At 41.3% G+C, this 26803-nt stretch overlaps 1 protein-coding gene and 1 long non-coding RNA gene across 5 annotated transcripts; one reads left to right on the plus strand and one right to left on the minus strand.

Moving 5' to 3' along the window:
* Nucleotides 1-21962, plus strand: LOC116558283. Its single transcript, XR_004271933.1, has 3 exons — nucleotides 1-21; nucleotides 8554-8557; nucleotides 21680-21962. It is a non-coding gene; the product is annotated as an uncharacterized LOC116558283 (long non-coding RNA).
* Nucleotides 6548-26430, minus strand: GOLGA7 (golgin A7). Of its 4 annotated transcripts, none has more exons than XM_032288119.1 (6): nucleotides 26264-26430; nucleotides 25865-25997; nucleotides 19442-19594; nucleotides 12124-12225; nucleotides 11005-11067; nucleotides 6548-7949 (listed from the first exon to the last, which is right to left on the minus strand). In XM_032288119.1, the coding sequence occupies exons 2-5, from the start codon at nucleotides 25973-25975 to the stop codon at nucleotides 11020-11022; spliced, it is 414 nt and encodes a 137-aa protein (XP_032144010.1). In that variant the 5' UTR covers nucleotides 25976-25997; nucleotides 26264-26430; the 3' UTR covers nucleotides 6548-7949; nucleotides 11005-11019. The 4 variants fall into 4 exon arrangements, with proteins under 4 accessions (XP_032144010.1, XP_032144008.1, XP_032144011.1 ...); XM_032288117.1 differs by having other exon boundaries at nucleotides 26213-26361; XM_032288120.1 differs by having other exon boundaries at nucleotides 11005-11072; nucleotides 26213-26361.
* Nucleotides 26431-26803: the final 373 nt, after the last annotated feature.

Raw genomic sequence — 26803 nt, forward strand, 5'->3', positions numbered from 1 at the left:
GCTCTTGTTGTCCAGGCTGGAGTGCAGTGGTGCGATCTCGGCTCACTGCAATGTCCGAATTCCTGGGTTCAAGTGATTCTCCTGCCTCAGCCTCTCGAGTAGCTGGGATTACAGGTGCCTGCCACCATGCCTGGCTAATTTTTTTTTTTTTTTGATATTTTTAGTAGAGATGAGAATTCACCATTTTGGCCAGGCTGGTCTCGAACTCCTGATCTTGTGATCCGCCTGCCTTGGCCTCCCAAAATGCTGGGATTACAGGCGTGAGCCACTGAGTCCAGTCAAGTTTATCTGTTAAATGAATGGTCAGATCAAATTTTATCCTCTGAGCCTAAATGCTGGCTTTGGTCTCAGAGGCATCTTTACTTGCTGTCTTAACTGCTGCATGAAGGTAACATGCAGCTGTGTATTACTCTGGCAACACACGTTTCCTTAAAGGAAAACTTGTGGTCACTTCAAAATTTATACAGCACTGGGGAATAGAAAACAACAGTCACAAGCGAGTTTCTTCAGAATTTCTCAGGGAGTCCCTATCAGGGATCTGATTATTTTACTCTTGCTGGCAGGGGCTGGTGAAGTTTCTGTTGTCAGATGGCTGCTGTGGAGTTTCTGGTTACTTTTAAGTAAAAATACTTAAAAGTACTTTTAAGTTAAAATACTTAAAAGTACTTTTAAGTTACTTTTAAGTAATCACCTTAAAAGGTGATTTTTCCTATCCTGAAATAGTTCCTCCATGTCAATAAATATTAAGTGAAGATCTTTTCTGCAGTATTAAAAATGCCCAAAAACATGGTGTTTGGTCTTTCCTAATTGTGTGTGTGTGTGTGTGTTGTTGCTGTTTTCAAGACAGGGTCTTACACTGTCACCCAGGCTGGAGTGCAGTGGCATGATCTCAGCTCACTGCAGCCTCGACCTCTCAGGCTCAAGCGATCCTCCCACCTCAGCCCCACAAGTAGCTGGGACCACAGGCATGGGCCCAGTTAATTTTTATATTTTTTGTAGAGACAGGGTTTCACTGTTGCCCAGGCTGTTCTCAACTTCTGGGGTCAAGTAATCCACCCACCTTGGCCTCTCAAAGTGCTGGGATTACAGGTGTGAACCCCTAATTTTTTGTTTTTGTTTTGAGGAGTCTTGCTCTGTCACTCAGGCTAGAGTTAAGTGACGCGATCTTGGCTCACTGCAGCCTCTGCCTCCTGGGTTCAAGCAATTCTCCTCCCTTGGCCTCCCAAGTAGCTGGGATCACAGGCATGCACCACCATACTCAGCTAATTTTCGTATTTTTAATAGAAATGGGGTTTCACCATATTGGCCAGGCTGGTCTTGAACTCCTGACCTCAAATGCTTAGCCCACCTTGGCTTCCCAAAGTGCTGGGATTATAGGCGTGAGCCACCGCGCCTGGCCACAGATGTTGATTTTCAAGCACATAATCCTTCAAACATCTAAGAAAGTAGAAACTGGACTAAGTAAAAACATTTATAGATTTTATGAGGTAAACAAAGATGTGCAGGTCGTGCACACGAATCCTTTTGCTGGGAGGAAAGATCACATCCATGTTTCTTAGTCCTTGCAGCATCCCAGAATCTCAGCTTCTAGTTATGTTGTTTGACACTCAGCTGCTCTCTGAAGAGTCATTACCAAAACATTTTCAATACAAATTATTATCATTTCCTGGCAGCAAACTGGTTTGTTAAAACATGAGGTGAGAGAATATATACATGAACAGAAACAAAGATCAAGAACAGATATGGCAGTGAATGGGTGGATTTTTAGGTCTGTCTCTCTCTCTTTTTTAAAAGAACTCTTTGTGGGTGAAACAAAGAATTTCTTCAAAGATAGTTTATAATTCTGAAGATTAAAGATTTCACTAGCAAAGTAAAATGTGACGGCACAAAGTTAGATAAGTTACTAGACCAATAAATCCTTTTATTGCTCAGATATTATTTTTTAAAAACCCAAAACATCCTGCTAGCATAAACTTGTTTTCACTTGACAATAGCCCTTAACCAAAGATCTTTGGTAGTGCCTAACTTATAAAAATTATTTTTCTTTTCAAAGTGGAGGCTTAAAAATATAAAGAGTAGGCCGGGTGTGGTGGCTCATGCCTGTAATCAGCACTTCAGGAGGCTGAGGCAGGCAGATCACGAGGTCAAGAAATCGAGACCATCCTAGCTAACATGGTGAAACCCCATCTCTACTAAAAATACAAAAATTAGCTGGGCATGGTGGTGCACGCCTGTAGTCCCAGCTACTTAGGAGGCTGAGGCAGGAGAATCACTTGAACCCAGGAGGTGGAGGTTGCAGTGAGCCAAGATTGTGCCACTGCACTCCAACCTGGCAACAGAGTGAGACTCCATTTCAAAACAAATAAACAAAAATGTAAAGAGTAGTTGTTAAGTTCCCACAGGGCTTCCTGGTTATAGGCAGGATTTCACAGAACTTCTTATCTGCAGCATTTGAGATGCATATATGGGAAGAACTTAGGATGTAATTCAGGAGAGCTAAGGTCTTTATTCTGGTTCTGTAATTCTGTGTCTACTCATTTTGGAGCAAAATACATGTATTGCTGTACCCCTAACAATCCTAGCATGTAGGTGGGCCACAATCCCCATTTTGGCATTTCCAACAATTTACAGCAAATAGGATGTTCATCAGATGTTTTCTGTTCTCTATACATTTCCAAGTTTTGAGTACAGTACCGGAGAGTACTATCATAAAGCCATTTATTCCAGCTCTTGGGGGTGAAAGAGAATAAAATCCTTCACACTAACACCCTCATACATTAAAAGCTGGTCACTGTGTAATGGTTATAGCTATCAATGTTTATCCTCTGGAAAGCACACATGAGGACGAAGACTGGCCTGTTTCAGTTGGTATTTGCACGACAGAGTAGTCTCTGGTGATGTCAGACAACAAGCCTGTTTGATTCATTTTACCTAATGAGTAACAAGCACCTTTTTCATATTGTTATTGTAACTTCGATTTTACATAGAGAAATTCAGTAGCAAGAACTCAAATGAGTACAAAGTATTGCTTGTGCTTTATTTGGTTCTTAGAGAATTTTGAAGTGGAAATTGCCTGAAAATAAACTTTTTGTTTTTTTTTGAGATGGAGTTTCATTCTTGTTGCCCAGGCTGGAGTGCAGTGGCGAGATATTGACTCACGGCAACCTCTGCCTCCCGGGTTCAAGTGATTCTCTTGCCTCAGCCTCCGGAGTAGATTACAGTGAAAATAAACTTTTATCAGACGACTAAATAAGTTAAAAGAATAGCTAGATTTAACGTTACACAGAGAATAATAAAAGACAAAGCATGAACAGGAGGCTTATTTATTATTTACATTACCCAACTCAGAGGTTTGGATGCAGTTCTTTTCCTTTCCCTGGGAATTCCTAATCTAGAATTAAAGGGCATTGAAATTATCAAGGTACTTATCTCCAGGGAGAAGTCCACTCTATTGGAGGATAAGCCACAGATAATCTCCTCTCAGTTTCAGAAGACTTTACCAAGGGAGCACACAAATCACTGCCTATCAAAAGCCAGACTAACACCACACCAATCCAGGCGTAACACAGTAATTCTATTCTGATGTTAATGACCTGATGGGTCAACTCACCTCTCATTCATTCATTCACTTTACAAATATGTGAGAGCTAAGTATCTGTAGCACTGTGTATGAGGATGCATGGAGTATGCAGTGGATGAAAAGGTAGGTAGGCAACCACCTCTGCCCTCATGGAATGTGCAATCTCCTTTGTTGGGAGGGGAGGTAAGTACATAAATCAGATATGGCACCAACACTCTGATCTCCTTTGACATGAAAACAAATAACAACAAACAAAGCATGTTAATCCTCGGAAACTGTAACTTTACCTTATGCTAGGAGCCAGGGCTAAGTGGAATATGGAAGGAATTTAATTGAGGTGTTATGACCTCTTTTTTGACTCCTGGTTGTATATATTATCTACGATGAGTTTCACTGGATAAGGAGAGACACTGAACATTTTGTATGGGAAAATAAGCTTATAAAAGAAAGTTGGAATATAGACTGTAACTTCTAAGTTGTTAATTTTCTACAAATCTACCCCATTAAAAAAAAATGGAGTCTGGGCCGGGTGTGGTGGCTCATGCCTATAATGGCAGCACTTTGGGAGGCAACAGCAGATGAATCACTAGAGGTCAGGAGTTCGAGATCAGCCTGGCCAATATGGCAAAACCCTATCTCTACTAAAAATACAAAAGTTAGCCAGACGTGATGGTGCAAACCTGTAATCCCAGCTACTCAGGAGGCTGAGGCAGGAAAATTGCTTGAACCTGGGAAGCAGAGGTTGCAGTGAGCAAAGATTGCACCACTGCACTCCAGCCTGGGTGACAAGAGCTAAACTCCATCTCAAAAAACAAAACAGAAACAAAAACAAAGTCTGCATTTGGAGTGTTTGTAACAAGGATAAATGTTTGAGGGGATGAGTAGCCTATTTGACATAATGTAATTATTATGCATTGGATGGCTGTATCAAAATATCTCATGTACACCATGAATATAGACACCTATGTGCCCAAAAAAATAAAAATTAAAAAAAAAAAAAACCTGAGTCACCAGGTGATCCAAGATAGTAACAATAACTGTGACACCTTTTTCCTAATGAAACATGCCAATGACTTATTTCTTTAAATACATTTTTTAGGCCAGGCACTGTGGCTCATGCTTGCAATTCCCACACTTTGGGAGACCAAGGTGGGTGGATCACCTGAGGTCAGGAATTCGGGACCAGCTTGGCCAACACAGTGAAACCCCAACTTTTACCAAAAATGCAAAAATTAGCTAGGTGTGGTGGTGGGCGCCTGTAATCCCGGCTACTTGGGAGGCTAAGGCAAGAGAATCACTTGAACCTGGGAGGCAGAGGTTGCCGTGAACCAAGACGGTGCCATTGCACTCCAGCCTGGGCAAAAAGCGATACTCCATCTCAAAAGAATATATACATTTTTTAATTACCATGGACTATTCCCTTTTTTTTTCTCCACCTCTAAACTTTTTATTGGCTCTCGCTCCCCAAAGGGTACCGTTTCTGCTGGCTTACCGTCTTGTAACTTCGGCGTCGCTGGTCTCAGACACCACTTTGCCATCCACTATCTGGCGGTTGATGGTTTTGGATGGTTTGCATGGAATTGCTGCTGTCCAGGGCATCACCAAGATGGAAGTCCTTACTGTCTTCCAGCAGGCGGCGGTAGGTGGCAATCTCAGCCTCCAGCTTGACCTTGATGTTCAGTAGGGTCTTGTACTCCTGGGCCTGGTGCTGTCCCTCAGTCCAGGTCTGTGCCAGCTCTGACTCGAGGTGCAGCAGGATCCCGTTGAGCTGCTCCATCTGCAGGGCATAGCAGGCCTCCACCTCCCTCAGGCTGTTCTCCAAGGGGGCCCTCAGATTTCTCATTGACTCCAGGTCGATCTCCAAGGACTGGACTATATGTCTCAGCTCCATGTGATCTCAGCAGCTTTGACCTTGGTGGACTGCGTGGTGACCACTGTGGTGCTCTCCTCAATCTGCTGAGATCAGCACTTGTCCATTCTTGTTGGTTCTTCTTAGCCAGCTCATTGTATTGGGCCCTGATATCGGCCATGATCTTGGCGAGGTCCTGAGATTTGGGAGCATCTACCTCCATGGTCAACCTGAGCTTGTAGGCCTTTTACTTCCTCTTTGTGGTTCTTCTCCTTGAAGAGCAGCTCCTCCTTGACAGCCTTGATCTCTGTCTCCTGCTGCAGCCGAGTGACACTGGTATCATCAATGACCTTGTGGAGCCTATGGATGTCACCCTCCATAGACTGACACACGGCCAGCTTTGTCTCATACTTGACTCTGAAGTCATCAGGAGTAAAGTATGCATTGTAGATCTGCAGAATGATGTGAATATCGTCCACAGTATTTGTGAAGATCTGAGCCCTCAGGTCCTCAATGGTTTTGAAGTAATGGCCCCTAGTCTCTGACCTAGGGTCCCTTCTCCAGGTGCTCCCAAATTTTGCTCTTCAGCCTCTGGTTCTTGGTATCCAGACTCCTCACTCTGTCTAGTTAGGAGGCCAGGCAAGCGTTCAGACTTTGCATGGTCTCCCTCTCATTCTGGATGCCCTCCATTCCTGCCAGACCCCTGACCATCCCTGTGGCCAGGCCCCCAGACCCCAGAAATCGGTGGAGCAGGACACAGAGATTTGGGAGCCTGAGTCCCTAGCACCCGCACTGACGCTGGCCCTGTTGCTGGTAGTTTGTGGAGAAGGTGGAGCGAGTGGTGAAGCTGATGCTATCCAGGGAGGAGAGCGGCAGGACAGGACTCAGGCTTTGCCAATGACTACTCCTTGGTTTTTACCTATAATATACTAGCTCTTGTAAGATAAAACATAAGAAATTGAGAGGTATGACATAGAAATGTAAGATATTTAAAAACACTGACACATTGAATACTACACTACTACAATTCTAGTATTATCTGCCAAATTTAGTGTCCTATCATTTACCACTTTACCATCATTTACCACCAAATCCCACCAAATATGACACAGAGACACTTTGTTTAAGAAAAGTTTTATTAATGTGTTAATATTTCAGCAAAGTTATTGCAACGGGTTGAAAATGCAGACACACTATTACAGGCTGTAAGGTAACAAACAAGTTTTACACAATTAAAATGTTACACATACTTACAGGATTTATTGAATGACTAAGAGACGCATAAAATTAAATCGGAAAGACGAAATCCAGTATTAGCACCTACAATATCTCTGACAGTGAAACTTTTAATGGTTTCCCTCTCCTATTGTATTTTTAAACTCTCTCCAAAATACAGTGCTCTCAAACTCCAAGGATGAATGAAAGGCATAAGCGGCCCTGATCCTAGGAACACACAGTCAAAAGGAGAGCTACAAATATTGACTCAGACTTGAGAGTTTTTCTTAGAAGTAACTTACTGTACTTGACCCAATCATAAGATTTCTGTGCACTGAATACTGTATATGAGAAAATTCTGTGAGTTATAAGGTTTGCCAGTAGGGATAGTTAAAAATTAGTAATATACAGTATTATTCCTATCAAATTTTTTTTTCTCATAAGTTATATTTATAACAAAACTATAATTATTTTTTATACTTGCTTATTACATATCCAGGGACACAGCAGGAACATCTAAGTGTTTGATGGTTTGGCATCCACTTTATTGTGCTTACTGATTTTTGATGAACAAGCAACACACATCACATCTTCTCAACATTCAGGGTAATGCAACGATGACATAAAATTCTCCAACGACATAACTGGAAATTGCATTAAATACTGCTTTAATTAGGAATAATTGCTATAATAAAACAAATAACATTATACATTATTTTTTCAATGAGCTTCGGTTGGAGAAACTAAATAGTAGAAACAGATCTTAAGATTTGAGTCATGGCAAAACTGGTAATTCTTTGAAATCTGGGAGATGAATTAGCAAAACCACAGTCACAGCCAACCCCTCACCAAAATCCTGGAGAAAAGCATTTTATTAATTTAGGGGAACAAGAGGGAACACTGGCTAAGATACGACTTGTTGAGGTCTAAAGCCACCTGAGAAGCTGGCCCAAGGAATGAAGAGAACCAATGGTACATACTGGTGGCAGATAAGAAATAAGCTTTGCACTGGGCTGACCAACTGCGTGTTTTATTAAATGGCTCTGAATAAAAAAGTAAAATGCTTCATTGTGTTTTCCCAGGAACTAATCAAAAGATTACAGAGTCCTACACAATTTGGAAACACAAAGTGGATGCTGAGTGACGAGAGGTCACTCCAGGTGTGGAATTGTAGAAAGTGAGTCCTTGGAGTAAATGGCACCGTGGCTCTGGCAGCAGATAGAAAGGAATGATGCTCTGGAGAGGAGGTAGGGACACTCTGCGGTCGGCCAGTGGATACATGAGGGGCCCGGCTGGAAGTGGAATCTGTAATTAGAGGAAGGGGTAAAGGTTTGAGAGAGATGTTGATGATAACTTGTAAAACCATTTTTCTTCTATCAACTGATATGAGCTTATATGTGCTCTATGTTCTACTAGCCCAGGATTTTATCTACTAAAATATCTTGGCACCATTTGTCTAAATGAGTCTACAGCTAAAAAGGCTACAAATCTGTAAGTCCTATACATTCACATCTCTGACCAAGCACATCACCATGGAGCCAGGCTGCCTTGACTGCTATCTACTAGCTGTTCATCCTTGGGCCAGCAACTTCTCTGCCTCTGCTAACTCATCTGAAAAACAGGGATAACAGTATCTAGATAACAGTATTTACCTCACACGGTTGTTGTGATGATTAAAATTAAGCATTTAGAATAGTGCTGGCACATATGTGCCAACAAACATTAGCTGTTTTTATTGTCACTAATTAATTGTGATGGAATAATCATGTATTCCCTTTTTTTTTGAGATGGAGTCTCACTCCGTCACCCAGGCTGAAGTGCAGTGGTATAATATCGGCTCACTGCAACCTCCGCCTCTTGGGTTCAAGCGATTCTCCTGCCTCAGCCTCCTGAGTAGCTGGCATTACAGGTGTGTGCCACCATGCTTGGCTAATTTTTTAAATATTTTTAGTAGAGACGGGGTTTCACCATGTTGGTCAGGCTGGTCTCAAACTCCTGATCTTCTGATCTGCCTGCCTCAGACTCCCAAAGTGCTGGGATTACAGGCATAAGCCACTGAGCCTGGCCTTATGTATTCTATTTTTATATAAACATCGAAATCTTAATTCACAGAGAAAAAACCAGAGTATCTAACAATAAAGATGTAATAAAGATATATGCAAGATATTATAAAAATTAAGCTTAAAGAAAGGTGTTTTGGTTTAAAGCTCTTTTTAAAAATAATGGCCCTCTTCATGCTTGCATAGTCTTTTGTTAAGTCACTAATTCCCATACATTGCTTCAAATTGTAGACAACGTGCAGACTGAAGAAAAAAAGAACTGAATAAATTATGCTTGGAGTTTCCCTCCCTTCTCCAAGATCTCAGCCCACACTGCATCCTGGACCTTGGGAACACGTACTCCAAAAAGGAAATTGTGCTGAATAAATATATCTGCATTCCTGAAAGATGGTATCCAGAAGTTCTTAATATAAATCTTTCCCACTGTAAAATTCCACAGTTATTTGAATATTGATAGATTAGCCTCTGGTGTGTAATTGCTCAAACCCCAACACATGATTACACAATAATAGTTGCAAAATGAGTCATAATAAATGGGCTGTGCCAAGTCATCACAGCTGCAATTGATATAAAAACTTATCCCATGGCGTGGAACAAAAGCCACACAGAAGGTTCCTGGTTGTTTGTTTGGGAAGTATCAGTTTGAAAATTGTACATGAGAAAGTATATGGACAAGCAACACTAAGTATTCCAAAACAAAGGCCCTCCCCGCCCTTTTTTTGAGACGGAGTCTAGCTCTGTCACTCAGGCTAAAGTGCAGTGGCACAATCAACCTCTGTGTCCCGGGTTCAAGCAATTCTCCTGCCTCAGCCTCCTGAGTAGCTGGGATTACAGGCGCCCACCACCATGCCCAGCTAATAGTTGTACTTTTAGTAGAGATGGGGTTTCACCATGCTGGTCAGGCTGTTCTCGAACTCCCGACCATGATCCACCCGCCTCGGCCACACAAAGTGTTGGGATTATAGGCGTGAGTCACTGTGCCCAGCCAACAAAGCCTTTTTAAGGAAATAAAACATATGGCAGAGGATACCATGATTTAGATATTTGGCTTTCAGGAATTCAGGTGACACATTCACTAGTGCTAAAGGCGGCAGCTCTGGAATGCTGCATGGCTTGCAGGATTGAATAAACTATGCAGGAGCAGACAAAGTGTATTTTTTTTTTAAGTATTGAACAAGAGAAGGGGATAAACCTCTAGAATAATCTGATGAACTCTTCCCTTTCTTCATATTCCTGCTGCTGCAAGTACTGAGAGGAAGTATGGTGTAGAAGACAGGGGTTTAATGGTCAATCAGACTTGTGTTCAAATCCCAATACTTGTTAACTGTGTGACTGTGAGAACACCATTTCATCTATTTGTAGTCAAGTTTGCTCATCTGTAAAATGGGGAAATACTATGCAGGTTTCTTGTGAGATTCAGAAGTATCATTTGTATAATACCAGGCACACAGTAGGTGCCCTCAAAATCATAGCTTTTATTAATGTAGCCCTAGGAAGACATATGTCTGCTTTGATACATTCTGTGTCTGTGCTGTCTATTAATTAGTGACAGAGACCTGTAAGCACAGTCAACTGGAAAAGCACAGCAGCAGAACATTTTCGGTAGGAAGACCACGTAACTGAAATTGGTAGAAATAGTGATCTGCTACTTCCTGTCACTTAGAAGGCTATGCTAAAGTGCTTACGGCTTCAACATGACTCTGCCTAGAGATTATCAGTATTAATTTGTTTCTTACTCATTAAAGGGTAGTATCTGAATATCTAAGGACATTAACACTTTAAACAAAGGAATGAAATTTATGTTTCTACTCAGTAGGTAACATTTCTTCTGCAAGGGTCTGAAGCTACTTAAATAAAATAAATGGAATATTCAGAATCTCCCCACTCCCCTCTGAAATGTTCCTTTGCTTATTAAAGCCATCTGTCATATAGGCAGACATCTCTCAACTGATTTTTATATGCAAAACCCAAGTATTTATATGCCTAGGATAGTTTTGAAATATTAAAACAAGCCAAGTAACCGCCATCCCTCAGTCCCCCACCAAAGTAACAACAAAACCATTCTGAACACAATACAGCAGGAAAAAAATCAGAATTAAATTCTCTATCACCAAATAGAACTTGGGTTGAATAAGCATTTTAAATATCAAGCTGATTCGGTGACTAGCTTAAGTTAACACAGCAAATACATCACTATTTAACTGCATGATTTAATGATTTATTTACCATAAGGGGAAGAATATTCATGCATCCTCTAAAATTGCAAAAGCTATATACAGGCCATATCATTTCACATTTACCTTTAATTCTATGGTTTATCTTCCACTGCTCATGCCTCTGTCTTCATAAATGGTAATTTCAATCTAAACAGCATGGCTGTTAAGAAAACACACTACAGGACACAACAGATAAAGGGGACATGGCAAGGTGGATGGTGTGATCTACAGACTTTGCTTTCAGTTTGCTTTGCTTATTTTTAAATTATTAAATTTTTTTCCTACTTAAGTTTGCTTTCAATTTGCTGAAAATTTTAAGAAATGTAATTATTTATAGTAGTCCACATGCAGTTCCTTCACAAACACCGATGATTTATGTTTTGAAAACAAAACAAAACAAAATTCTGAAAAAGCTGTTTTATTTGTAGAACTAGGGGGCTCTTAACTGAGAATCCACGGAGGTAATGAATTCAGGGATTTTTAAATGCCCTGAAATTATATGAGAACTTTTTTCTTGGGAAAGGAAGGGTTCATGACCCCTGAAAGTTAAAGAACTATTGTTGCAGAGTATAATAAAACTGCTGAAATTATTATCAGCTGGAAGGCCTGGGATTATGCGACCTAGGTTTTTTGAAATAATCATTTACTCATTGCTCCAGTTATCAAGCTAAATTACTTTTTTGCAATTTTATTTACCAAAATCACATAGTGATTTTCAAAGCTTACTGCCTGTAAAAATATGCACAGTATGTCAAAGGTAATGAAATTATACATCTGGCAGCTATAACTGATTTCAACTAGTCAGATGAACCCACGGAACTGCAATTCATTAGGATGACAAGTCTCACCACACACTATGAGTTTATCCATTTCAAAGGGGCTTCAGGTTCAGGATTTCTGCAGCTGAAATGCATTACTCAAACCACTCCCATTATTACCACAAGATGCCCTCAGAACCACCAGGAAAGATGGTGCCCAGATAGTATACAAACCACAGAGACCTGCACCATGCAATGGAAGGAGAGACATGCCTTAATAGAAAAAAATGTTGGAGACAGGGGGTTTACAGTAGGTATGCAATTCACACGGAAACTTCCTAAGGCAAATACAGGATGGGAGTTAATTCTCTCTAACTGATGCCAAACAATACCAACATTTTCTTTTTATAATATTTAGACCTTATGATCTGGACTAAAAAGATACAACTCGCAGTCCTCGCTCAATGGGGTCTGTCAGGAGGAGGCCTTGTGGAGCATATATCTTCTCATTCTGCTCTTGAATGTATTTGGAGACTTTCTTCAGAACCTGAAAAAAGAAACACCACAGCTTTTTACAAACTTCATCAGATTTCCCTTTAAGTGTTAGTGAGATCTCAAAATATTCAGGCAGTAGGAATTCGTTTTCAAGGCAAGTCACATGGATATTCATATGGCGGAATACAGCTGTGATTACTTGGCTCACATGAGTTACATATGACATATAGCAAAGTGTTAGGGACTCTTCAAGTCAAAAATATCTTCGATGTAATGTAAATAAATGCAAACGCATACACAGCACAGTGAGAACTAACCCCCTCCTTCCTATTTCCCAGTTCCCAGTCACCTCAATCCTGCACGTAGAGAAACACAGATGGTTATATACACAATGGCTGCTCATGCTTCTCTTTCCCTATTCATAAAGTGTTGTTAATGACATTGTCTAAAATCAAGGACAGTACTTGGCCTTACAAAACTTAAAGGACTATTTACAAAACTTAAAGGACTGCTTCTCTCCTTTGTACATGTTCATCGATTTAAAGTAATGATGAAAGGTTGGCCTATAACAAAAGGTAGTCCCGTTATTTCAAAACTAAAAAGTTTATTTCCTTTGTAGAGCCTGTGGGCATTAGCTGCCAGGGAGTTTCTGATAACTACAAGTGTCTTATGTCATTTCCATGAGTGCATGTAGTACTATTCTGCAGTTTGCTCATTTCCTAGACAGGAACCACAATTTATAAGTTTAGTATTAAGCTTGTAAAAGTCAAAGCAAATGTAGACAAAAACCAGATAGGATACAAAGGAACTTCTGGAAATTGCCAAATCTCCAGCTTTAATAAGGGCAATTCTGAGACAGATAAGCTAGAAGAAAATAAATCTTAATAGCTATATCCAAAATCAAAGAGTTACATGTTTTACTTCAGGCTCAAAGTCATCATAACCTTTTCCTGGCTCTAATGTTCAAAGAGGATTTAATCCAGTTCTTTAAATTACTATATATTTCCTTAAATTCACACTGTTAGGAAATGATAAAGTCACAAATGTGATCACAACTTAAAAGGGAAAAAAGAACTGTATGAAAATAAAGTTGGAAATTAAGCAATGATTTAAGTGTGGCTTATATAACATACAGACCAAACTAACAAATTAGGATGTTACAATTTAGATGCTTTGGTATAAACCGATTTAGAATGTAAAAACTCTACATGTTTTGTATAAAATCTTATTGAAGGAAAGTAATTTAAACAGTTTATTCAAGTATTCTTTGGGGATTAAAAAAAAATCTCATGTTTTATGCTTCTTTAAGAAAGCTTAAGATTATTGAAAGAGCAGTCTGCATGGTTCTTATATAATAAATTAAAAGAGTACTATTTCTAAAGAAAAGATATTTTTTCATCTTAATTACCTGAAGCAATGCATGTATCATTCTCCGACTTTCAGCACTCAAAACATTTGAGCTGTGCTTGGTCTTTACGAACAAAAAAAACCCCTTAGGCACTATCTTCACATCAGAGTTTGTCAATCATCCTGAAATAATGAATAGAAGGAAGCAGCCCATAAAGGTGTCCAACTCAGGCCTCTCAATCTTTTCTCCAATTTCCTCCTCAGCTCACCTGCCAGAATTGGAAACTGGAGACTCAGTCTCCCTTCACTCCAGTCGATTAATACTAGGGAAGACACTCAGAAAAATGCCTGCATGGCTGGTTTCAAAGAAAGGATTCCTTCAGAATAGCCTTCCTCCTTCTTTCTCTGGGTACAGGTTACTAGCAAAGAAACAGCATTCCTTTATTTGGTTCAAGCATAACTTCGTTGGGCAAGGATTTTTTTAAAAATAAACTTTAGGGCCGGGCGCGGTGGCTCAAGCCTATAATCCCAGCACTTTGGGAGGCCAAGGCGGGTGGATCACGAGGTCAAGAGATCGAGACCATCCTGGTCAACATGGTGAAACCCCGTCTCTACTAAAACTACAAAAAATTAGCTGGGCATGGTGGTGCATGCCTGTAATCCCAGCTACTTGGGAGGCTGAGGCAAGAGAATTGCCTGAACCCAGGAGGCGGAGGTTGCGGCGAGCCGAGATCGTGCCATTGCACTCCAGCCTGGGTAACATGAGTGAAACTCCGTCTCAAAAAAAAAAAAAATAAATAAATAAATAAAAAATAAACTTTAGTAACATTGATGTGCGCTTGGGTATCAGTTCAGAAAGAAAACAATTAGTTTTCTTTTCATATAAGGGCTAAATCTTCTTATAATATTTCGGTGAAGGCAACACTGTCCTTAACAAGATGCTTTAAAACTTAGTCTCAAAATAAAAATAAAATAAAAATTCAAACAAACAAACAATAGAACTCGTAGTCTCTTTAGTAGCGGAAAAGCATTAATATGTGTAAACTCATACCATGATCTCAGAAAGGACAAAGCACCATTCCCACCTCCAAGAAACCTCATGTTGACATTTTATTCACACTTTTCTATTTTTGGTAAATCAATGTCAAAGCAAACCACAATATTAATATTAAACAAAGTTATCTGTTACTCTCAAGTCCTCAATAAAACTTCAATTTGTATAATATTTACAAAGTGAAACACAAACCTTGGAAAAAATTACTGCCCTCCCTGAGAATATTAAACTGGAGAAAGCCTACTAGACCTTCAAGAAAAACAGCCTGATGAGGCTAAGGAGCACCAGGGTCTTAGTGTTTTCAGAACATATTCGAGTTCTCTCCTGTCTTCCTTCTAGAGATTACAGCACATAGGCAGAAGGGATGTTTTCTAGTTCATGAACAAGGCAGAGAGATACTGAGAGGAGAACCTTCTACGAGCCCATTTGTTCCCTAATTATCATGGGTAGCAACAATAGAGAAATAACACTGAAGTCTTTATCTTCATTTTAAATCAATAAATAGCACATTCTAGGGAAAAATGCATGATTGTTCTAGTGAGTTTTAAAAGGCCTATTTACAATTTCAAAAAATTTAACACACATGACAAAGTATAAGCACTATTACATTTGGCTTACTGTTTGCAGACTAGGAATTTTGATGTTTAAAACAATAGGGACTAAATGACTCAACCCCATCCTTTCGTAAGTAGAAAATAATAGCACAAAAATTCCTCAGAGACAAACTGGGGAACGGAGAGGGCAGCTGTGCTTACATTTTAATAATTTTATGAGAAATACAAATACATACTTCTATTTAAAGTATATCATATCTTAACTATGATCATTCCAGTTATTAAAGTTGCACAATACAGTTATCCATGTTCAGTTTCTACAAAATACCACCTATTTTTGATGCCTTAAATTTGCTTTCTGGATTAATTTTATTTGGTCTTTACTGGCTTTATAATATTGGCTCTATAAAAAGAAAGGGGCCTTGCTTACACCTATAAAATAGTACCTTACACAGTGTCTACAAATCCAAGTTAAAACATATATTGTGATCAACCAATAACCATTGTATTTCTGGTATTAAGGACCATCTTCCAAGACTATTGACTGGAAAGATTTTAACTGAGATCTGCTAAGTGTTTTAAACATCCAAATAAACGAGCAGCTGGTTAAAAGGTTACTTATACTTGAAAATAAAAAATTGTAAATGAGTGTACAAATATCTGATTAAAATTTACGTAGATAACTTCATTTAAAATCTATCTCGGCTGGGCACAGTGGCTCACGCCTGTAATCCTAGCACTTTAGGAGGCCAAGATAGGAAGATGGCTTGAGGCCAGGAGTGTGAGACCAGCCTAGTCAACATAATGAGACCGTATCTCTAGTTTTTTTTTTTTTAAAGTTAAAGTAAAAAAGACTGGCTGCTGGGTGCAGTGGCTCACATATGTAATCCTAGAACTTTTGGAGGCCAAGGCAGGTAGATTACTTGAGGCCCAGGAGTTTGAGACTAGCCTGGCCAACATGGCAAAACCTCGTCTCTACTGGTACAAGAATCACTTGAACCCAGGAGGCGGAGGTTGCACCTCAAGAAAACACTGTTTATTAAGCACTAACCACATGTGAGGCAAATTATTAATTCTAATATCCATTTGAGAGAATTCAGAGAGATTAATTTGTCCAAGATCTCATAATTGGCATACCCTGACTAGCAACCAATAACCAATTTTTTTTACAAATGACATCAGTACTTCTATCCATTTCAGCAAATATACATTGACAAATACAAATTAATTAAAATTTTATCAACAAAAGTAATGACAAGCCCTTTAATACTTCACTAAGCAGGAATAAAATACTCAAGAGATGTACTTCTACCTTAAACTGGCAATATTATGGACTGCTGTAAATAGCCATTCCCGATGATCGAGTTTCTATCCATATGAATCAGCTTTACCTTCCCCTCCTACATTCAGGGCCGACTATCAGCATATCCCTTGGAGCTGGTCACCTCTTTACACCTCCCCTATTCCCTTCCTAGTCCAGGCTATATCACTCTTGCCTGGACTTCTGTGGAGATTCCTATTTTGTTTCCCTACTTCTACTCTTATGCCTTTTTTCCACAAAGCAAAGAGATCTCTTTAAAATGAAAATCTTGCTGGGTGCTGAGGCTCATGCCTTTAATTATCACCCCCTCTCAGTTCCCAGGGCCCATCAAGCTCTCTGGGCCTTTGTGTATGTTCATCTTTCTGCCTCAATGCCCCAGGCTTTTCAACCTTCATGCAACAGCTTAAATGTTTCCACCTCAGAGGCCTCTTCTGACTATACATTCTAGATTAGGTCCCGCCTATTATTTTCTATCCTAGGCCAGTTTGTTTCCTTCAAGGCACTTATCATAATGTATAATTTTGTTGGCTTTATTTATGTTTCCTTGTTATCAGTTGTCACCACTTAATTATGAACCCCACAAGGTCAGCAACCACGTTCGCCCTGCCAGCACTTTGCTTAGCACATAGTAGGCTTTCAACAGTTATTGAGCAAACAAATCCCCTGAGCCTCACTCACTAAACATATTATCACAGAGGAGATACACTAAAACAGAAAGCTGACACTGAGCCTTGGTAACTTCTGATTCTGAAAGTTAAACAGGAATGAAAGTTAGCTTGTCTGTGTGGTATTGATAAGGAAGGGAAGAGCGTGGTCTCTCTAAATGATACAGAAGGGGGCAGGAAAGTGCTGGGTAGAGGAGGGCGTGGTCCCTGGCTAGCGCTCCGCCTCGGGCCAGTGCCCAGTAGGTGAGGACAGGAATTGTTGTTTTCCTGCCCAAATGTTGCATTTCCACCCTGGTCTGCCACGCCCCCATCCTGTGCCTATGAAAACCAAGACCCTAGCAGGCAGACACATAGGTGGCGGAATGTGGAGAGGTGTACATCGGTGGAGGAACACACAGGATGTCGAGAGGAAAACACTGGCCTAGGAGCCCACTGGATCGCTGGTAGGCAATCAACTGGCGGAATGACGTGGAGTTTGGCCAGGGTGGTTGGATAAGAGCTGCGCTGTTTAGCGACCTGACTCCAGGGGAAAATCATCTCCCTTCTGGCTCCCCCAACTGCTGAGAGCTACTTCCACTCAACAAAACCTTCCACTCATTCTCCAAGCCCACATGCGATCGGATTCTTCCAGTACACCAAGGCAAGAACTCTGGGATACAGAAAGCCCTCTGTCCTTGCGATAAGGCAGGGGTCTAATGAGCTAACACAAGCTGCCTACGGACCCTGTAACACACGCCCACTGGGACTTCAGGAGTTGTAACACATTCACCCCTAGACACTGCCATGGGGTTGGAGCCCCACAGTCTGCCCATCTGTATGCTCCCCTAGATGTTTGAGCAGCGGGGCACTCCAGAAGCAAACCACACCCCCATTGCACGCCCCACATGGGGGGTGGGGGCAAGAGAACTTTTCCCGTTTCAACATGGGAAGGATATAAATAACTATATTAAATATACCTGTTTATATGAGATGGAATTATAGTAACAGCATGGTAATGAAGAATGCAGCAGCATTTTCAGCTACAAGCCCCAAAAGCTTTGGCTGCATCTACATGCACTCTCCACTACATGGAGTGTAAGACATTTCTATCAGATAGGGTAAAATATATTCCCATAGCATTTCATTTTCTAAGCACTGTCAAAATTCACTGACTAATTTAGTCATTTATTTAACATATATTAAATGAGTGCCTGATATACCAAAGGCATGGTGTTAGGCATGAAGAGGGATACAAAATGGTTAAGGCATTGTCCTCAAGAAAAATACATACTTTAAGGGCAAGTAAGACAAGAACATAAACTGCTACACTCCAAAAAAGAGTGAGGCAAGTACCAGAAAACAGATAAAAATAAAATGTTGTAGGGACACAGAGAAGAGAAAGAATTCTGACTGAAAGAGAGAAAAAGTTAGATGGAAGTGAGACCTAAGGGACTGGTGGGATTTGAACCTGGGAAGATGGCATTCCAGGTGGAGGAGAACCACAGTGGCTATGTTTGCTGACCAGGGAGGGATGGAGTTTGGCTGAGGAAGAAAGTGAAGGAAGGAATGTGAGGTAGAGCTAGAAAGGTAAACAGGTCAGCTTGAGCAGGACCTTAAGCTTTACTCAGTGGCAAAAAAATGGGAAGCCAGGGAAGTTCTCTGACTTGGCAGAAGTAGTAGGGGAAGTAAATCTGTTTTATGAACACTGCAGCAGATAGTTCAGAAAAGCAAAAGGAGGGAAGAGATGAGACAAGTCAGACTATTTCAAAAGTCTAGAAGAGAGAGAATAAAGGCGTACCCTAGGATAGTGGCAGAGGAAATCACAAAAACTTAATGACCGGGAAAATGGAAGACACTGCAGTCTTTCCCTCTTCTTTATCCCCCACGCCCAAAGATGGTACTGAAAAGACAGGGGTGCCATTGACAAAATGGGGAGGTGGGAAGTTTGACTTCTGGTCACCTTAGGTTGAGAAATCAGCAATTTGGGAGCTAGCAGGCAGCTGGAAAGAAAAGTTAAGAACTCAGGTGGGAGGACAGAGTGAAACTTAGGGAAATAAAGTAAAAACATTCCCAGAAAGCTGAGTAGGAGAACATATAGATTTTCTACATTCTTCTTAAGTGTAAGCCAGTCTGAACAGTGACATGTCACCTGCAATTGAACACACCAATTGTGACCTGTTTTGAAAGACTCAGGACTATGTGCTCTGTACACAGGTGCAACAACACAATTTGAATGATAAATGCCCCTACGTATGTTATGGCAACTATCACTATGTAAGCATCAATATGTAATAAACTCGCCTTTCTCATGATTTTAAGAGATTTCTGTGAAAACAATGTAGCCTTACCTTCTCATAATGAGTTTCCATGCATAGGAAGATGGTATATGCTGTTAAACAAGCCAAACAACCTTCAAGATATGATTGGCCGCCAAGCTTCTCTGCTTCTGCATAAAGGTTATTTAGAGTTCGAACTGTTTCTTCAAACTGCTGCCTATCAATCTGTAGAGAAGAAAAAATTTAAAAGTAAGTTTTGGAAAAAAAAAAAATCAACGTACTAATGCATGGTCTCACTAATTTATCTTGTTTTGTCACCATTCTTAGCCAACAGTTGACCATTTTTTGGTGATTAAATCTGGGCCTAAGTTATCGAAACTGCTTAGTTTATTTAATTTTATCCCTTTTATAAATACTGGATAGCTTTAAGGCTCAATAAGGTACTTCTTTACTTTTTTATTCTTTCTACTGAATTTCAAGTAACTTTAGACTATTCCTCTTTCCATTGATTTAGATTCACATTTACTGAGCACCTACTATCAGATACTATGACACAGGCAAATATAAAGTCTAGTGGGGGCACATACAAAGGCTAAGTTTCCTTTATCTGGGGAGAGCAGGTAATCTGAAATTGAGTAACCAAACAGTGGAATTTACTAGGCCAAAGGGAATGGCATTTTAGCAGAATGATGAAATGGCCTAAGTTCTATATTCTGTTTAGTCAATCTACCTCTTTTAAAGTAACTATCCTGTTACTAAATAAGGTAAAATTGGTTAAGGTAAAATCTCAAGCTAACACACAATTTTTCAAATAAAGTTATTCTTATTACTTCTTCCTATTTGGTGACACCATTATCTTAAATTTACACTAATACTACTGCAGGTTGAGCATCCCTGATCTAAAATTCTGAAGTCATAGAGGCTCCAAAATCTGAAACTTTTGAGCACTGATATGACAAGTGGAAAATTCCACACCCGACCTCATGTGAGGTGTCACAGTCAAAATGCAGGTGCACAACACACAGTTTATTCAATGTCCCCAAGGGAAAAAAGACCCTTCCAGCCCAGGTCAGCTGCCAAGTATCTTTTCTATGCACAGCCAGATTCTCCCATGCAAGCATGTTCTCAAAGGGTGATAAGATGGTTCAGTGTACACACACTTTGTCTTGTGAAGGCATTTAAAATATTGTATAAAATTACCTTCAGGTTATATGTAGAAGGTGGATATAAAACATAATGAATTTTGTGTTTAGACTTGGGTCCCATCCCCAAGATAACTCACTAGTATAAACAAATATTCCAAAATCTGAAATACTTTTGGTTCCACACATTTCACATAAGAATCTGTACTGTCACCCATCATTTCACTCAATCATCTGCTTTTACTTTATTCTTCCAATATTACTTTACTGCCTTCTAATAGTACTTTGTGTAACAGATTTCAAATTTCACTATTTCATCCCAGGACTTTCAAGGGCCATTAGGAAAGCATTCATCCAATACTGCCATTCTTATCTGTTCACACTCTAGGCCTTCTCTCACATAAGGATTCCCTTATTTCTAAGATTAATAAGTACTTATTTACTAATTCTCTCTTTTGTATTCTTTCTTTAAAAATACTTTTTGTTTGGCCTTTTCCCCACTTTCCTGGTTGCTGTGAACCCTATTAAGTCTTTCTTTATAATAGAAATGACTCCAGAAAAAAAAAAAATCAGTCTGGTGTGGTGACTCACGCCTATAATCTCAGCACTCTGGGAGGCCAAAGTGTGTGGGTCACTTGAGCTCAGGAGTTTGAGACCAGCCTAGGCAACACAATAAAACCCTGTCTCTACTAAAAATGCAACAATTAGCCAGGCATGGTGGCGCAAGCCTGTAGTCCAAGCCACTCAGGAGGCTGAGGTGGGAAGATCGCTGGAGCCTGGAAAGTGGAGGTTGCAGTGAAATAAGATCTCACCACTGCACTCCAGTCTGGGTGACAGAGCGAGACCCTTTCTCAAAAGAAGAAAAAAAACATATCTCACTCTTGTCACCTAGGCTGGAGTACAGAGGCACAATCTTGGCTCACTGGAACCTCTGCCTCCCAGGATCAAGTAATTCTTGTGCCTCAGCCTCCTAAGTAGCTGGGATTACAGGCATGCACCACCATTCCCAACTAATTTTTGTATTTTTAGTAGAGACGAGGTTTCGCCATGTTGGCCAGGCTGGCCTGGAACTCCTGGCCTCCCGTGATCCACCTGCCTGGCCTCCCAAAGTGTTGGAATTACCGGCGTGAGCCACTGCACCTGGCCCCAAGAACATATGCAGCAGCAGGGTCTCGGATCATTGCAACCCCTCCACCTCCCGAGTTCAAGTGATTCTCCTGCCTCAGCCTCCTGAGTAGCTGGGATCAGAGGCGTGCACACCACCACGCCTGGCTGATTTTTGTATTTTTAGTAGAGACGGGGTTTCACCATGTTGACCATGCTGATCTCAAACTCCTGACCTTAGGCAATCCACCCACCTTGGCCTCCTAAAGTGCTGGGATTACAGGCATGAGCCACCATGCCAGGCCAAGAACGTAATCTTTTAAAGTGTAAAACAATTCCTGACCATCCATAAGCTATGACAATTCTTTATATTAGAAGCAGTTGCAGTCATTGTTTTGTCCTTTGTGTGGAAAATGTGAGGAGTCAATAAGCCAGTGGCATGCATTAGTTTAATGTAACCTCTAAAGTGGTGTTGGCTCTACCCATTTTTCAGAAGGAGTTATCTTAAATTTCCAGGAATATTAGAGTTTTGGACAAAGGCTAGGTGGGTAAAGATGGCCTTTAAGCAATTCTTCACTGAGCTACCCCTTGAAGATGTGGTGTCAAAGCTGGTCATCCGGGAACCTAAGTCAGAGTTCTCATTCTTGAAAACAGACTGAGGAGAACCCAGTGAACAAAAATGGTAAGCTGTTATGTTCACCTAATTATGCCTAGGTTAATGCCTTCAGTTTGTCCACTGATAAGTCTACAAAAGTCTAAATAATTCCAATCACATTTCATATGCCTATAATTCCTTGAATTATTTCTCTTTCTTTATGTACAATACAATTTAAAATCACGGATTCAACTCAGAAACATCTTATTTCTTCCATATTAGAATTACTATTTATCCCAGGAACCTTAATTATTATTATTTTTTAAGTTTAGAGACAGCGGCTCGCTATGTTGCCCAGACTGCTTTTGAACTCCTGGTCCCAAGTGATCCTCCTACCTCAACCTCCCAGAGCAACTGGGATTACTTGGGTGTAAGTCACCATGCTGAGCCAGAAACACTAATTCTTATGAGTTATTTCGAGATTACAATGCCTTATAGGATAGAGGCAAATCATATGTCAGTTAAACAAACAAACAAACAAAAAGTCTAATTTAAAAAAAAAGTTAAATGGTTAAAGAAAAGTAAATGCCAACAAGTTTTTGAAAGGTTATTTTTAAAAAGGAAAATAATGGGTAACAATCACAGAAGGCATCAGTAAAGGCAAATGACAAACTTCACAAGAAAGGGCTCATGACAACAAAATGTTGCCATCTGTATCTCACTACCGTTAGGCTATGAAAAACAGTGGCCAGTGTTCTCCCTTAGGTTCCTGGGCACTGATACAGGAGCTCTATCAAAATTTAGAGATACAAGAAGTCAGAGCTAAATAAAACTGGAACCCACAAACATCAAAAGTCAGAATGGAGAGAAATCAGGTTCATTTTCCCCAAATTTTTGTTTCTTGTTGAACTATACAGTAGAAAGCATGGTGAAGCCTCCAGTGATCATGTATCAAGGGTGGCAGGTCTAAGGTAATTACTAACCAGATGGGGAGACTTATTTTTAAAGGGAAATAAGGGAACAAGTGCCTCAATTACAGTTCACTCATTCTTCTACCCAGACCAAGGGTAACTAAGAGATCTGTATTTTGGCTAATGAGAATTAAGTTTCCTTTAAAGAACTGTTCTGGCAACAAAACGCTTAAGCATCAAATTATTACATTCTAACAGGCGGCAGAGAAAATGAACTTGTTAACAGACAGAACCTGTCCTTTACTCACAAATTAAAGGGCACAAATGTGTGTGTATTTTTAAAAAATGCTTTAAAATAACACAGAACACTTGCATATTCGTCTCTTTCTCTATTACGTTGCCAAGTGTGATGCTCTCACAAAAGGAAAACCAGCCCCAATGGCAGAGCGATCAGTAAAATTTCTGGGGTAAGTAGTAGAGAAACAGATATCTTTCAGTTTTTCATCAAAGCAAGGAAAGTTTAAACCTGTAATTTAAATTTAATCTCAACACACATAGATGCATACACACACAATCAAAGCTTTTCTGGTGGATTAAAGCATAAGCTAGTGTTTTAACCCTAACATTTAAAAAGAAAAAAACAAATTCAAAGGCACAATTGAGTAGCACCATGTAACATTCCATATTGTACTCAGTACCACAAGCAGTTCTGGGCTATATGAAGTCAAAGAGGTAAAAGGACTCCAGAATTTAGAAACATCCATTTCCTGAGATCAGTGGAGCACTGTAACTACACTGTACTTTTGTACTTAGATTACAAAATAAAGGTTCTGCCACACACAGAATGGAAGGCTGATGTCTGATTCTGCATACACACATTTAGCTCAAATATATGAGACGTAAGTGCTGCTTTAAAACCTTAAAGCAAAGGAATCTTTAATGTCCAAATAATGGTGGTGAAAAAGAATATATTCTGAGTTTGAAGTACATAAATTATATGTTATAGTTTCCATCAGAGGCTTAAAAATAAAAAAACATTTGTTTGATTCCATGTAAATCTTTTTATTTATTTTTCAAGACAAGTGTTGCCCAGGCTGGTATGCAGTGGCATGATCTTGGTGCACTGTAACCTCTACCTCCCAGGGTCAAGCAATTCTTCTACCTCAGCCTCCTGAGTAGCTGGGATTACAGGCGCCTGCCACTATGCCTGGCTACTTTTTCTATTTCTAGTAGAGACAAGGTTTCACCATGTTGGCCAAGCTGGTCTTGAACTCCTCACCTCAAGAAATGCACCCGCCTTGGCCTCCCAAAATGCTGGGATTACAGGCGTGCCACAGGGCCCAGCCTGATTCCATGTAAATCTTAACATGTAAAGCACATCAATTGTGATGTTAAATTATTTTAAAATAACATTCAGTAGCTCTATCCAACTGGCCAGTTGCTCAATTTCTACCTCTTCAAACCACTGTGGGTAGTTTCACCTACTGTCAAGCTGAGTTAACTCAGAACATAGTTGACAACATATTGCACCATTTAAATGGCTTTTCAGAAACAAGTCGCTTCACCATCTTTTAAAGGCATATTTGATTAATTTGCAGTTAAAGAAACATATTTGGGCCACTAACCTGCCAATTATTATGTCAAAATGAAGGAAGCTATAATGGATCATTGCTGAATGATTTCCCAACCATGGCAATAGGGCAGTACAACCCACCTCACTGTAAACTGACTGTAAATAACTGCTACACATTTCTCTATACAGATTCATCCACACCCACTTATCCCATGACCAGCATCTCTCAGCCCCACACCCAAGGAATGCCTAATCACCTCTCAGGCCCTGCCCTCCCTGTCACAGAGGAGAGAGCCACAAAACCTGCTCCCAGCTCACCAGAAATTGATCCCTTAACAGGAAACAGAATCTACGTAGTAACATGGGTCAAGACCAAAAGAATCTTTGGTTGAGTGTACACATGTGGGCAAACAAAAACACAGGCAGGCACACACTCCATTACTGCTACAAGAAGATACAATGATTTTTTTAAAAAAAACGTTTTGCTAAGTCTGAAGAAAGGGGAAACAAATCCCATTCTTCCATTTTGCACGCAATGCTGCTCAAAAGACCTATATGCTGATGACCATTTTGATATGCACGACAAAACAGGTGGCTCCCAGTGCATGTCACAAGTTTAAGGCCTTGTTCTGAGGTATTTTCCTGTCCAGGCCTATCTAACGCTCTGTGTCTTCAAGGTTCCAATGTATCGCCTGGCAATGCACTTAATAAACCCTTTCAACCAAACAGTGGGACCAGCACAGAGGCAGCAAATACTAGTCATGAGAATGATGATGATTCCTCATGTGCGGAAAGATAGGCGAATATAGTTTACAACCAGGTGACTGAGGTGGCCTGGAGCCTCAGGAATTGGCTCCTCATCGCTGCCGACAAAAACCCGGGGTTTGGATTTGGGGGAGTGCAGAAGACTGCTGGGTCCAGATTTCCAGCACCTGGCAACAAACTTCTGTAAGGTCGTCAACCCCGGCGACCGGCCTATCATTCTTCCTCCTCCAAACACCTGTCTTGCTTAGTGGCTCTCTTCTCACACCTTTGGCCAAGGCCCCTTCTGTGCCTGGCGTTCCCCAGAACCGCGGGGCCCTCAGCGGCCCGGGTGTCGCCCACATCCCTCCCGTCCCCGGTGAGTCTCCCCCCTCGCCCAGGGCAGGCGTGGGGAGCCAGGTGGCGTACCCGGTTCTCCAGCTCCGCGGGGAACTTGGTCTGGAACTGGCAGCGTGTGCCACTGCTGTAGTCTCGTTGAATGAACACCTTTCCCGACACCGGCGCCTGCTGCGGCCTCATGGCGAGGACGGGACCGGCCGCGCTGCGGGATCGGGGAAACACCAACCGCGGTTCAAAGTCCAGGCCTGGACCGGGGACTCCGGCCCACCAGCCCCTTGCCCCCACCCGCCGCCCAGAGCAGCCCAAGGCCTCCTCCGCCCCGCTCCCCTTCACTCATGCTGCCACCGCGGGCCTTGGCCGCCACCTGGCCTAGGCCCCGCGCCCCCCACAACCCGGTTCGGCCCGGGAAACACAAACCCGCCTCCTCTGCCCTCCAGCTGCTGTCGCGCTGTTTTCGCCGTCACTTACGTCCTGCCGCAAAAAGCCTCTTCCTCGCCCCCTCAGTTCGGCTTCCTACTTCAAGTCTGGGAGCCACCCTCTCCTCCGGCCGTAAAGCGACCCTGCCGAAGCTGAGCGCTGTGGGGCTGGGCCTAGGAAGGGGAACGCTGTGGGCGGGGCCAGGGCCAACCCCGCCTTCCGCCCGCGCCGGGGTGGTTTCCGGAAAGAGAGGGGCGGGGCGAGCTGTGGGGCTGCAGCTGGCGAGAGCGCGCGGGGGCGTGAGGGGCGGAGCTTCTCTGCTGTGTCATTCCCCTAGTGATTGTGGCAGGTAGTTCCCGATCGCTTATTGTGAGGGGTTATTTTCATTGTTGATTGGACGTTGCAGATTACGTGTGGGTTATGCCACCCAACTAAGACACAAAACGTAGAAAGCAACACCCGCTCCCCAAACTCTCAAACACAAACCGCTCATCGTGTTCAGAAGTAGAAAGCAGGCTCGAGGGGATCCATTTAGTCCCTGGACTCGTGAGACAGGGCCAAGAAGCGAGGACGAAGAACCTGCCTGGGCAC

This window comes from Sapajus apella, unplaced genomic scaffold (assembly GCF_009761245.1).
Source record: "Sapajus apella isolate SASKATOON/1434 unplaced genomic scaffold, GSC_monkey_1.0 scaffold21, whole genome shotgun sequence".
In the NCBI taxonomy this organism is placed as follows: domain Eukaryota; kingdom Metazoa; phylum Chordata; class Mammalia; order Primates; family Cebidae; genus Sapajus; species Sapajus apella.

Excerpts from the sequence above, each read along its gene's own strand:
- GOLGA7 (XM_032288119.1), bottom strand. The coding sequence starts at position 25,975 with ATGAGGCCGCAGCAGGCGCCGGTGTCGGGAAAGGTGTTCATTCAACGA. Across the intron at positions 19,595-25,864 it reads CCGCGGAGCTGGAGAACCGG|ATTGATAGGCAGCAGTTTGA; the intron begins GTACGCCACCTG and ends TCTTCTCTACAG. Across the intron at positions 12,226-19,441 it reads TGGAAACTCATTATGAGAAG|GTTCTGAAGAAAGTCTCCAA; the intron begins GTAAGGCTACAT and ends TTCTTTTTTCAG.